This window comes from Gobio gobio (genome assembly GCF_949357685.1).
Source record: "Gobio gobio genome assembly, chromosome: 14".
Taxonomy (NCBI): domain Eukaryota; kingdom Metazoa; phylum Chordata; class Actinopteri; order Cypriniformes; family Gobionidae; genus Gobio; species Gobio gobio.
The window spans coordinates 21209196-21223729 of NC_137107.1; the positions used below are offsets into that span (position 1 = coordinate 21209196).

The window sequence follows — 14534 nt, forward strand, 5'->3', positions numbered from 1 at the left end:
CAGTCTTTGCTGACTTGCCTCCGTCAAATCGAGAGCAAGAGTGCGGTTCCACTGAAACTGTTTCAGAGGCTCCTGGGGCATATGGCATCTGCAGCCGCGGTAACGCCGCTCGTATTGCTTCATATGAGACCGCTTCAGCACTGGCTTCGCGATCGAGTCCCGAGATGGGCATGGCAGTCTGGCACGCTCCGGGTTCAAGTGACCCGGCCCTGCCTACAGACGCTCACCCCGTGGTCGAACCTCAGCTTTCTACAGGCAGGTGTTCCCTTAGAACGAGTTTCCAGGCATGTTGTCGTATCGACGGATGCCTCTGCCACGGGTTGGGGTGCCATGTGCAATGGACAAGCAGCTGCGGGCTCCTGGACAGGACCCCAGCGCCTTCTGCATGTCAATTGCCTCGAGTTGCTGGCAGTACGGTTCGCCCTGCACCGCTTCCGAGCGTTGCTGAAGGGTCAACACGTGCTTGTCCGGACAGACAACACGGCCGTAGTAGCGTACATCAACCACCAGGGCGGTCTACGCTCCCGCCGTATGTCTCAACTCGCTCGCCATCTCGTCCTATGGAGTCAGAAGCGCCTGAGGTCCCTTCGTGCTGTCCATATTACGGGAGTCCTGAACCACGCAGCCGACAAGCTCTCGCGGTTTCAGCCTCTCCCAGGAGAATGGAGACTCCATCCCCAGACGGTTCAGCTGATTTGGGAACAGTTCGGCGACGCACAGGTAGATCTGTTTGCCTCCCACGACTCTTCCCACTGCAGCCTGTTTTATTCCCTGACCGAGGGCACGCTCGGCTCGGATGCACTGGCACACAGCTGGCCGCGGGGCTTACGCAAATATGCGTTCCCCCCAGTGAGCCTACTCGCACAACTCCTGTGCAAGATCAGGGACGACAAGGAGCAGGTCCTTTTGGTCGCCCCGTACTGGCACGGCCGGACCTGGTTCCCCGAACTCATACTCCTTGCGACAGCCCCTCCCTGGCCTATTCCTCTGAGACCGGACCTCCTTACTCAGAGACGGGGCACCCTATGGCACCCGCGTCCCTCTGGAACCTCCACGTGTGGCTCCTAGACGGGACGCGGCAGGTTTGAGTGGCCTGCCACCTACGGTGGTCGCCACCATCACTTCCGCTAGGGCAGAGTCCACTCGGCATGCCTATGCGTTGAAGTGGAACCTCTTCGTCACCTGGTGCTCTTCCCGCCAAGAAGACCCCTGGAAATGCCCGATCGGGTCCGTGCTTGAGTTTCTCCAAGAGGGGCTGGAGCGAAGGCTGTCTCCCTCCACCCTCAAAGTTTATGTGGCCGCTATATCTGCTCACCACGATCTCTTGGAGAACAAAAAGGTAAGTCAGCACGACCTGATCATCAGGTTCCTGAGGGGAGCGAGGAGACTGAATCCTCCTCGCTCTCCTCTCGTACACTCTTGGGACCTCTCAGTAGTTCTAAGTGCTCTGCAGAGGCCTCCCTTTGAGCCTTTGTGGTCGGTTGATATTAAGTTCCTGTCGATGAAGACGGCTCTGCTGACCGCATTGGCCTCTCTTAAGAGGGTCGGGACCTGCAGGCTTTTTCGGTTGACGAAGCGTGCCTGGAATTTGGGCCGGCTAACTCTCACGTGATCCTGAGACCCCGGCCTGGATATGTGCCCAAGGTTCCTACCACTCCCTTCAGAGATCAGGTAGTGAACCTGCAAGCGCTGCCTTTGGAGGAGGCAGACCCAGCCTTGGCATTGCTCTGTCCAGTACGCGCCCTCCGCGCCTACGTAGACATGATGCAGTGTTTCAGGACCTCAGACCAGCTCTTTGTCTGTTATGGTGGAGAGCGGAAGGGAAGTGCTCTCTCAAAGCAAAGGTTGTCTCACTGGATAGTGGACACCATTGTTTTGGCTTACCAGCAGCAAGGTCGACCATGTACCCTTGGTGTGAGGGCACACTCCACTCGGAGTGTGGCCTCCTCTTGGGCTCTAGCGCATGGCGCCTCGCTGACAGACATCTGCAGAGCTGCAGGCTGGGCGACACCCAACACATTCGCCAGATTCTACTATCTCCGAGTGGAGACAGTGTCCGACTATGTACTCGCCCCCCCGAGGGGCCGGTAATAGACCAGGCTTTGGTGTCTTCGCTTGCTCGCCACTCCACTCCACGGACTGGATACGTGCGATATTTCCTCAGGTGAGCTCCCCGAGAGCCCTGAGCTCCTCCAGCACTGCTTACGCCGATACCTGTGTGTCTGCCCTCTAGCGAGCCCAGACCCTCGTCTCCGGCCAGGTGCCCTGTGTGCATGGTTCCCCTCCGGCGACCCCCACACGAGTATTTCACTGTAAGTCTCCGCAGTGAGCGGGTTTCTTCCCTTGGCGTGTCCCCCGCCAACCCTAGGGTTAAAAATCCACCTTCGGCTGGTACCCTAAAGATCTCCATATGCAGCCCCTAGCCGGGTCATATGTGTCTCTTAAGTCCTCCCCACGGGTAGGCATCCTTGGCATTCCCTCACTGGGATATGCTTCCCAGTGTACCTTGGTAATCCTGTGATAAGTGGGAGTCCTTCGTCCGTACTAGTCTTACGACAGGGTACTCACACTTACGCAGGGCACTGGAAGACAGCTGAGTGGCGGGATTATATTGGGACCCCCATTCGTTAGTCACTAACGTTACGTCGTAGTGACTGAATGAAAGGGAACGTCTCGGTTACGGATGTAACCCTCGTTCCCTGAGGAGGGAACGGAGACGTAACGTCCCGTTGCCACATCAGCTGTGCTACCTGGAACGCAGGAGTTCAGTCTTGGCTCCTCAAGCAGGTAACATAATGCGATATTGCCACGTACTTCCTTATATACTCACGCGGTGAGGCGGAGTTACGTATGCAAATTCCGCATGCCCCATGGCATTGGCACGCCATTGGGCGTTTTCTCTAAGCTCGAAGATGATAGGCTTCTAAGCGAAACCCCCATTCGTTAGTCACTAACGTTACGTCTCCGTTCCCTCCTCAGGGAACGAGGGTTACATCCGTAACCGAGACGTTTTTTGTGATTGATGTTTTAATCTGTCTAGTAAAATTCTCTTTCACTTGCCCCTTCAAAAATCCACTTGTCCCACAAATATTATTCTTTAACTTGTAAGAATTCACATTTAAGTGCTGTCAAGTTATTAACGAAATCAATATAAGTAATAATAACTCTTACAATATAAATTTTTTAAAATCTTTTTATTAATTGATTTCCTGTGTCACAGACAGTCATACTGACTGCTGCTAATCTGAGTCCACAGATATAGCCCTACCGCAGCTCGTATGTAAACACATCACACGCGGCTGTGTTGATGGCTGATTTAGTCACGTTAAGGAACGGTTAAAAAGAACTAAATGAATATTATTATTACTGGTCACCGGACATTTTCTCACCGCTTACCAACATGCACACGCACACGACGCACACACATCTGTGCAACTGTCATTGTACTGTAGCCTACGTCAGCATTGCATTATTATCTCGTCCCATATCACCAACAGTTTAATACTTGCACATCCAAAGTAGTCAGAGAAAGGCCTCATCTTCTTTCCGATTGCATGAATGTAGTCGCATCCTCTCAAACTGCCCAATGAATCACTCAATTCTCATTGGCTACATGCCAATGTGGCAGGTAGATTGACAGTGTTGGCCGCCAATTGCAAAATTCACCTGCATTTGGCGCGTGGTCGGGTGTTAATTTCAGGCCCTGTATGTGACACTGTCACACAAGACACATGTTTTAACCACTCAATATATTATCATGAGTTTATGTATATTCAAGTTTTAATAGGTTTACATGTTGTCTTAGTCATTTTAGTCCATTTTATTCATCTTATCTGTTTTAAGGTGCTTGCATGAAGTACCGGCTGTAGAAGCCTGTCTTCATATCGGCTGGAAGGACCGGCTCTATTGCGTCCTTCACCAGTAGGACTGCAATCTCCGCATGGGCATCTGCGCATTCACCGAAGTGAAGCAGACGCCCACGAACCTGGCAAGCAATGATTGCACCAGCTGCTCATGCCACACAGCACGGGTATAAATGAGGCACAGGTGCTGGCATCAAATTTGTTTTTTACTGAGGAACCGAGTAGGTGAACTGGCACCCCAGCAGGGTACAGGGGACATCTGAACTGAATCGCAGAGCCTGATGGTCCGAGTGAGTCAGCGAGACGGACTGGGGAGCGCTAGCCAGGCTCACAGAGACCGTACAAGCGGGACCAAAGGAACCAACGGCGTACCCACCATGGGGCAGCAAGGTGGAATGCAGGTACCAGGCTGGGGCAGCTGTCTCGTTGAGGCGGCCCGCAGCAAGGTGTGAGTGTACTGTGCAACACTTACCTGATTCCACGAATGGGCAGAGGGTACTTGAGGAGGCTTGGTTGCATCCTCGAGCCGTCCACTGCTGCCCGCTGGCGAAGGGGGAGGATGAATGTGGTCCAGCGTTTGACCGGCCACAACTCTCCGAGCCCCCTGAGGACCCGGAGATGGAGGAAACTGCGGTCACCATCTCCTGAAGAGCAGTCCTCCCCATCTACGGGCCGCCCATCTCAGGGCCGCTTACCCTTGGCTTTGATGCCCATCTTGGTGGGGCCATGAACAGGCAGGACAGCCTGACCGCCATGGCAGGATGTGACTGATTGCCTCAGTCTGCTTCTGTGCAGCTGAGACAAGAACAAAAGCTGAGGGATGTGGGAGAATCTCTTAACCAACGTGGATGGTTGTGCTACTGCACTTGAATCTACGTGCTTGATGCTGTCGAAAGACAATGAAAAGCTGAGGGCCAAACTTAATGACCTAGAGAAACGCTCCAGGAGAAACATGATTTGAGTGGTCGGCATTCCCTGAATGTTCTGAACTTCATTTATTAAAGTTCGTTGCTCCAAGTCTTCAAGAAGGAGACTTTTATCAAAGAGCCGGTGCATCTCTCATTTGCTCCCCTGCTGAAACCTAATCAAGTTCCGAAGCCATTCATTGTCAGAATACACCATTACCAGACGAGAGAACAAATTCTCTGACTTGCACAGAAAAAGGACAGATATTATATAAAGGATCTCGGCTTCATTTCTAATCGGACGTTAAGGCTTAAGTGGTCAAGAGGAAGGCAGCCTTTAATCAGATCAAGACCCAGCTAAGAGAAGCTGGCATCAAGTTCTGTTTGCTTTTCCCTGCATGCCTGCGAATCAGCTATGGCAGATCAAGACACTTTTTTGACTCCTCGCAATTAGCTATGGGGTTATATGAGTGACCCTGTCCACGGTCGCTCCTAAAAGGAAGCCTGTGTCTTTCTCTTGGGAGAGCCCCCCCCTTCAGTGGGGCTGGAGCCCCTTCTCGGTTGCAGGCTACGGCTCAAGGGTTGTACTCCACATAACTCCTTTGGGGTACCATGTGGGTTCCACAGCATTCCCTCCTACTAGGGCACGCTTTCCCAGTGTTATCCAATAAGTCACTGAGCGGGTCATGCGGAACAACAGTGATGGACTTCTCTGTGTGAGCCCCGTCTCATCAGGTAAGAAAGCTCAGGAGGCTCACACATGGCACTGGAAGGGGGCAGAGGCCACAGCACTTTGGTAGTGATTCCTGTTCGTTGGTCTCCAATGTGGCGTCGGAAGTGACGGACTGAATAGGAACGTCTTGGTTATGTATGTAACCCTCATTCCCTGAAGGAGGGAACAGAGACGCCACTTCCCATCGCCATGTCCTCTGTGCCCTGCCTGAGTGCCAGTTCAACTACTTGGCTCCTCAGCAAAAAACGAATTTGATGCAAGCACCTGTGCCTCATTTATACCCATGCTGCGTGGCATGAGCAACTGCAATCATTGCATGCCAATGTCCATTGGCTCGTTTAGTTACACTCAAAGTAGATTGGCTCTCTTGAGTGAGATTCCTATTCGTCGGTCTCCAACGTGGCATCTCCGTTCCCTCCTTCAGGGAATGAGGGTTACATAAGTAACCGAGATGTCCCCATCATTGTTTACTTCTCATTGTTAACTTCTTAACCCGCACCGGATCGCGGGCGGGGGGGGGTTGACCGAAGTGGGCATGTCTCTACTTATATTTACTTTTGTTTTATATAAAATATTCAATCAACTATCACAAACTCATGTTCATGTTCTGAACGTGTTTTAGCAATAAATACACCAGAGAGGAAAGGGTTGAATGAAATTCTAAAAGACCGGCCATGTAAACATTAGCATAATAAACGCATTACTCATCTTTCATCTCCTGTCTTTCAGATCAGATAGGACGGATCCAAGAAACAGCTGCATACATGTCAGTGTAAGGGCCTTTTGTGCGTTTTATCAGCTACTGTGATATCTAGATGCCTTTTTCTATATTTGACACTATAGAATAGTGTTTCGTCTCACTTGGATTTTCTGTGCTAGGGCGCCCCTGGTTACAATTATGAATAAAACAGAAATGTGTATTCTCGCTAAAGCTCACAACACCATATTTCGGGTATATCAAAGGTTTGTATACACAACAAGGTTCGAATTGTTATTCAACAGCGGCACTAATTTAATTCTGTACTCAATCCGACCTTTTACACAAAGATTGCATCCCGCATAGCAACTGAAATCGCAGCATGGGAACATAATTATTCAAATATTTTATGAATACAGTAAGCGAGCAGATTGCGCTCCCTTTATAGAAGCATTGAAACTGTCAAATGCTTCAGTTCAGCTAACCTAAAAAAATAATAATATAATAAAATATTTTGCAGTGTCAAAACTACCTCAGTACTAACTTTAAAACATTAGAGAACAGCAGTGCAGAAGAGAATTGAGCTTTTAAATCTATTTTACGAGGCATAATAGTCCTCACTTTAGCTCACAGAAATAGTTTACTGACAACTACTAAATGTTTTATAACTACCTGAATTAATCATGAATTACAGTAGGAACACATGTTAATAAAGCACGTATCAATAAATGTAGTTCATTGCCCAGTCGCGCATGGACATGTATGAGGGAAGACCTAACCCAGAGGTCTTGAGAAAGCTCTGTGCAGCGACGGACCTCCCCCTCCGGGCGACAAAAATCCTCACACGTTCCATTGGTCAGGCGATGTCCACCATAGTGGTCCAGGAGCTCAACCTGGCTCAACCTGGCTGATATGAGGGAGACCGATAAATATTGTTTCCTGGACTCCCCCATTTCCCAGACTGGGCAATTCCGAGAAGAGCTTTGCCCACACTGTAAAAAAAAATCTTTGGAAAAATTGTGACAATTGATCATTACATATTGGCCCAATAAATGACTTCCAAATAATTATCCCCATGCAAAAACATGCATTGTACTAATCATAGCTTAAGGTCTTAACTCAAAATTAAAATTGTATATTCACCAAACATATTTAATTGTGCTCAGTCAATCTATGAAGTTGAACTGAAAAATCCATGTTGGCTGAACAAGTCCTACGTCCGAAAAACGGTATACGCATGCGCAAAATGCGCTTGAAAAAAAACCAGTGAGAAATAAACAATTGTTACAACAATTTAAAATATTTAATTGGACGAACCTCACAGTTTCACTGTAAAACATTTCTCCAATTCAAAATTTTCTAGTGAGCGATCACATCTAAATGTTTTAGTTGGCCAAATTGAAAAATTTAGATGTGATCGGTCACTAGAAAATGTTAAATTGGAGAGGCCTGACATTTTTTACAGTGTTGGTAAATTAAATTTTTCCATTGGCTTAACATATTATTTCTAATTGAGCCCATGTTAACAGGCTGTTGCCACAATTGATAAAATTACATTTACAGAATTTCACTTGGGCCAAATGAAAATTTTAGATGTGACCAGTCGCTAGAAAATTTTGAGTTGGGAAGATTATACATTTTTTACAGTGCAGCAGTTCTCAGCTCTCCAGAAGCAGACAGAGGCTATTCGTCACATCCTTCCCCAGCGGACCGCTGCTGCCTCCACCCATTCGCTCCACATTTTTACAGAACATTACAGTACAAGCAAACATGATCAGTAGTCCACCAATCACAGCAAAATAATTGTTTTACACTCTTGGGGAATGACGACAAAACTTTTTTGTGTGACACTCATATATAATGGTAAAGCCAACTCTTCTGAAACACTTTTTGCTATTGAATCTCATGATTACCAAGCTAAAAGGAATGCAACAGCTGTGTGCCACTATATATTAAACTGAAGAGACAACTATTTATCTATTACTCATCTACCATATGTAAGTATACATATATGAGTGGGGTGGTTTTCAGTCCTGGGACTCACAACCCTGCTCTAACCACTCTCTTATTTAACACACCTGATTCATAGAATCAGCTCATTAGGTGAGCGCTTAATGAACTCAGCTGATGTGTCAGAAAAGAGAGAAATCCAAAATGTGCAGAGTGGTGGGTCTCCAGGACCAGGTTTGAAAACAACTGGGGTAAACAGTTCAGGGGAGAATTTATTTTTCCTGATCAACTATCAAATATTTCATACCTGCTGCTGTGGATGAAAGTGTATGAGAAGTAGTGGCATGGGCAAACATTGTTCTTGTTTACTACAATGTGAAGATTTTTTTTGCTTCTTCCTGACAATGTTTTCTACTTCTGTGTTTCACAAAAGCATCATAAGCCTAAATTGTTTGTAGAAACCACAATCTACTGTCTCTATGATCTATTTAGGCTTATACAATGCTTTTGGAAAAACAGAGCCCTATACTGTATGGGTCCTTTATCTATTCTTTAGGTCACAGATGGACAACCTGACGTTCAGATACAACATACTCTTGGTGGAGGGACTACAAGTTACAAATCTGTCCAGTCATCTTGTATTCATCCTTTTTTTGCTTCCTTACATATTTATTACAGTATCTAACATTGGGATTTTGATTCTAATCTCAATGGAAAAAGGGTTACATCAGCCAATGCACATTCTTTTCTGCAACTTGCCACTGAATGATTTATTAGGGACAACTGTTATTTTGCCACGCATGATGGGTCATATCTTAACAGACCCCTCTGAGCGCTACATCACATATGTGGAGTGTGCTATGCAAGCTTTTTTTGCACATTTATATGGAGCAGCATCTCACACTATACTAATGATCATGGCCTTTGACAGATATGTGGCCATATGCAATCCATTGCAATATCCGACTATAATGAGCAATAAAATGATGGTTAATCTGTCGGCAGGAGCCTGGGGTTCTGCAGTAGTGCTGGTGGGAATTTTGATCGGCCTCAGTGTCCGTCTGTCTCACTGCAGATCTGTGATTCAAAACCTGTTTTGTGACAATGCTTCACTATTTAAACTGTCCTGTGAAAATACAGTTATTAATAATGTATATGGATTAACTTTTACTGTGGTTTTACTAACATCTTCATTGGGGTGGGTGTTATTGACATATCTCAGAATAGCGAGGGTATGCTTTCAAAGCAAAAACAAAGCAACCAATAGCAAAGCAATAAAAACATGCAGCACTCACTTGGCTGTTTATATGATCATGATGGTTTCTGGATTCGCCACCATTTTAATACATCGTTTCCCTGTATACTATGAAAGTAAAAATGCATCTACTATAATTCGCCATGTTATTCCACCAAGCTTGAATCCCATAATATATGGTTTACAAGCCAAGGAAATAAGACAGAGACTGTTTAAACTTATTTTTAAAAGTAAAGTTAACTCAATGTGATTGTTTTGTTACTTTACAAAAATGTTGTTATATTCCAATATTTCTTTGAGTGCTAATCATAAAGTTTAAATGGCAAATATGCATTGGCCTACATTTCTGTTTCATTCCAAACATTACTTTGTGTGAATAGCCTATATAACAGTATATGCATTGGAGACATCAGCTAACAACCTTGTGATAAATGTGGACAGTGGAACTATAAAATATGTACTAATAATAACTTTTATGTCCCAGGTAAACACTGTACCTAAAACACCTACTGACCACAACTTCTAAACTTTGTAGTTTAATCTAATAATCAAAAATGTGGAATTCAAAATAATGTTATACGTTTTTTTATGATAATGTTCATAATAATGTACAAGAGTGCTTTGTTATATATAATCATATCTCCACATTAGAAAGATGAAGGTAATTCTAACAGCAAGTAAATATGATATACTATATACACGTAAATATACCATATAGCATATGACTACAATATACATTTAACTATAATATAAAGTGAAAAAAATCAGTCTGTATAATAAAAGAATGTAGTGTCAAAAGATTCAATGTGTCACCTGTAAATTACACCACTCTTTTTTCGTAAGTGAAAATAACACACCCTTCTTCAGGTCAGAGGTGAAGAAAACATAAATAAAATATGAAGTAATTAGCAATTAAGGAACAACATGCCAAATAAAAAAAGAAAACATTCAGAAAATCACACAAAATCATAATTTAATAATCATAATTTCCCTATGACAAAACTAATACTGCAAAAAAAAAACAATGCTCAGCTTTTAATTCTACTTTCCATAATCATTTTTAATTAAATTTAGTTCAAACTTATAAATGTCATGTAACCACATTGATCTAACAACATTGTGGACTTTGTAATATTAAGCTATATCTCTTAAGCAAGAGTGCAACACCTGTAGCATGATTACCAGTGGCAGGCAGATGTGAGAGAGTAAAACTGCTTTTATACAACCATTATGTAATCAATAGTTTCGTATTGAGAGTGTACATTTCAGGAAAAAAAGACAGTTAGCTTGTATATTTCTCCCCTACCAATGCAAATATAGTTTCAAAAGAAGTCCAAGACTTCTGTTTTGTGTTGTGTCACCAAGCAATGCACAGAATGCTATGGAATTAGTTTTCCCTGTTGGGATGAGAAGTGAAACTGAAGTAGTTACCTTTATTAACTATTTCTATCTGATCAGGACCTTTTACCACAGGACATGTAGTCAATGTAAAGAAGTAAATATAGTGAATAAAACAAAAGCACGAGCCTTTAACAAAATAGGTATTACAAATTTAACTGTGATACTTTAATTTGACATTTTTCAGTCAGTCAGTTACTGAGAGCTACAGGATTGCAAACAGACAGAAGAAGGGGCCTATATCATGGTGGGAGTTGAAAAAACTCAGGGTTACGGGATTAAGTTGACAAAACCAAACCAATTCAATCAGGCTTTGTTTGTACCATAACACTGATCTTCAACTTTTTCTGTCAACTCAGGCTTTGATCCTGAGTTCATGGAGCGTGTGCACAGGAAAGTGTGATATCAGTAGCAAACAGCCAATCGCATGCCTACAATTCACTTCTCGCAAGCAAATAAGTGATATTAATATTTCTCTTCTGCCGAAGTTTAAGAGATTAAAAGAATACGAAGTACATAAATGCATTTACACAGAAAATATCTTGCTATATGAGCAAGTGAAAGTTGTGAAGTTAGTTTATATAGATTATAACACACACATGTAAGCTCACTTAGTAATTTTTAAAGCTTGATCTACTGATTCCAAATCTTATTTATATTACATTTATATTCATAACTGCTTAATAATAATTGTTAAACTAAAATTGCTCATATGTAAAGGATTAGAGGTATAATAATGATATCATATAAAATAATTATAATCGTAAACTCCATCCACTGGCCCAAAGGCAGAATCCAATGGCGTGGTTGAAGGTATTCTGCGTGTATGTCTTTTCTGACGCTTCTTGAAAAATCCCTTTAATTTATTAAAATGTTGGTATCTAATTTTAACTCTGACTCCATGAATAATTTAATCTGATTTCAATTTTATGTGACTTTGTTAAATGTGTTGTGTTTTGACCCAACAGCTGATCATAAGATTAGTAATTTAGATCATTGATTTTTTTTCAGTATCTCATACTTCTCAAATATTTGTTCATCAAGGGATCGCACAGAAACTACATGTTGCGAATCGTGAGCTCACGGACACAGAGTAGCCAGTTCTGATATTAGACAGAGGATGCAGGGTGAATTTTGTCATTTGTGTCACACAAAAAAACAGTGTAATTTTGTAATAGTCAAGGCCTGCTAATACAGTGATAGTCAGAAATCAGATTGCCCTGAATGATGTGCTCCATGCTCCATTCATTGGGTCCTCGGTATGATATGAAGCTCTAGCGCAAGTTCTGCCAGGAAGATTCAATGTTACGTCACTCATTACATCCAGACCTAACCAATCATGTTCTAATTCTCAGAGTATAAAAGATTGGTACTTACACATGTCTGAGTTCTCAGATGCTGACACCAACATTTACAGTTGACGATCCTGATGTTCCTTAGCGGTTGATTGATGGATCTATTTACTATAAAGTTAAAAATATGTAATGCTACAATGGTGTTTTAAATCCATGTCAGCCTAGCATTCCATTCATTGGGCTGTCGCAGCAGCAGATGCGAGTTCCTTCACTAGCGAGAGCTAAATCTTGCGTTCAGATTCAAATCACTTTCATGGAGGACTATCTGGGCATGTTATCAAAGACACGGCTGCGATCTTTATCACCATTCCGGCGTCATCACTACATCAGTATTCATCGCAGAGATACATATTTGATTATATTTCTGATGGCAATTGGGTGTAGTATTTTACTCTCTCAATTTTGTTGCAAGCATTTGTATGAGAATGAGACGCAGTATGAGAGACATTGTATGAGACGTAGCACCTGCTTGTGCAATGTGATCGCTCGATGTTGTTGCTTGTTTGTGTTGTAACCTAGTGCATCGTAAATGATTCGCATGACACCGGTTACAGTTAATGATAGTATGTTGTTTTAGAAAAGCTGAACAGAATAGATGGCACAGCATATTAACCTCTATCATTCTCCCCACGAATGCAAGGAAACCTTAAACATGGGTTTTAAAGCAACACGCACCCAGTTAATCAGGGCCTCATGATTAACTGAAGTTAAGCCGAAATCGCAAAGTGGCTCTGTGTTTTGAGATCGCTAAAGTGAATTAAATATCCTAATATGCTCAGTGTACTTTTTAAAGTACAGAACCGACATCAGTGCATTGATCTGTTCTCATTAAATGCTGCTAGATTAATCTTTGCAAGCGTTTGTCACATGCAACATGTAATTGAAACTAACAGTACTTAACATAGTTTCAAACTTAGAAGTGTTTTTGGCCTGTCATCCAGTCATCCATGTTTTGCTCAAACTTACGGGGCACACAGTGTCGAAATAACTTCCTTTTGTGATTTGACATGGCTTCCTTTCTTATGAGGAAGAACCCTAGCGTTCTGTGCTCCTATTAAGGTGTCGTTGCATATTCCATTATAAATATGCACTATCTATTAATATTAAATAAATAAATTAGTTAATTAATAAAAACAAACACGCCATAGTAATTGTGTGCTTTTGTCTTTGCTTTACTCTAGTTAATGTCAGGGTTCATGAATTTGCTGTCTCATATCTCGCGTGTGTGTGGATGGGGTTTTGTGTGTGTCTGATTTGCTGCTGATCGACCCACCTACCACAGCTGATCAGTTCACCAGCTGCATATTATCAGCACACCCTATTTAGTCTCTCTGTGTTCTCCCTTGTCTTTGTCAGAACGTTGTTGGATGTTCCGTGTGTGTTCCCGCCTGATCCAGTTGTGTTCCCTGCTATCTGCTGTCTTTAATAAAGACTTCTACTTGCAATTGAATTCTTCTTTGTCATTTCATTACAGTTAATTTGACTCTATCTGTGTTTTATTCAGCTACTGATATCTGGATGCCTCTGTCCATTTTTAGGAACTTTAGAATATAGTGTTACGTCTCACTTGGTCCTTCTGTACTAGGACGCCATGGCTACAATTATGAATAAAACATAAATGTGTATTCTCGCTTTCACAGCACCATATTTCGGTTAAGGTTTACATACAAAACAAGGTTCGACTTGATATTCCATAGCAGCACTAATTTAATTACATACTCAATCCGACCAGTTTTACATAAATATTGCATCCTGTATAACAACTACTGTAAATCACAGCACGGGAACATAATTATTCAAATCTTTTATGAATACAGTAAGTGAGCAAAATGTACACTCCTACACTAACGGAAACTGTTGTGGTCAATCTGACTACACCGAATCATGAATCTATTGCATGTTCTACTCTTCATTGGTTGAACGTATTCAATAGCAGGCAGAATTAGCCAGTGAACAAGCGCTGAACCACTCAATCTTGATTGTGTGTATTCTGTTAACTCCTCCAATTGGTCATTGCATTCAAGCGCTCAACAGACATGTCTGTGATTGGCTATGCTCAACACTGCAACTTGCATCGTAAATGTCAACATTTGACAGTCTGTCAACACAATATGCAGGGGAGTAAATATGTGTCCAATCACGGAAAGTAGGGACACAAGTCGGTTCTGGGGCGTTTTGAGTTATTCACAGATTCTGGAAGTGTAATCTCCAAGCTTTCAACGACGTGTAACACATGGAAACCTGATAATATTTGGAGAAGTTGTGGCCATTTGAATGTAGGAACTCAAAAAAGGTCAAAAGGGAGAATCGGCCTCTTAAGATTGTGCAGTTCTCACCTGTTCTCACCTGCTGGGAGTGACACTAGGACTCATTTACAT

General features: G+C 43.1%; 1 protein-coding gene across 1 annotated transcript; it reads left to right on the forward strand.

The window, feature by feature from the left end:
• Positions 1-8711: 8711 nt before the first annotated feature.
• Positions 8712-9653, forward strand: LOC307137063 (olfactory receptor 52D1-like; the record flags this gene model as incomplete). The annotated part of the gene is made up of 1 exon (XM_079834542.1): positions 8712-9653. The coding sequence occupies one exon, from the start codon at positions 8712-8714 to the stop codon at positions 9651-9653; it is 942 nt and encodes a 313-aa protein (XP_079690668.1).
• Positions 9654-14534: the final 4881 nt, after the last annotated feature.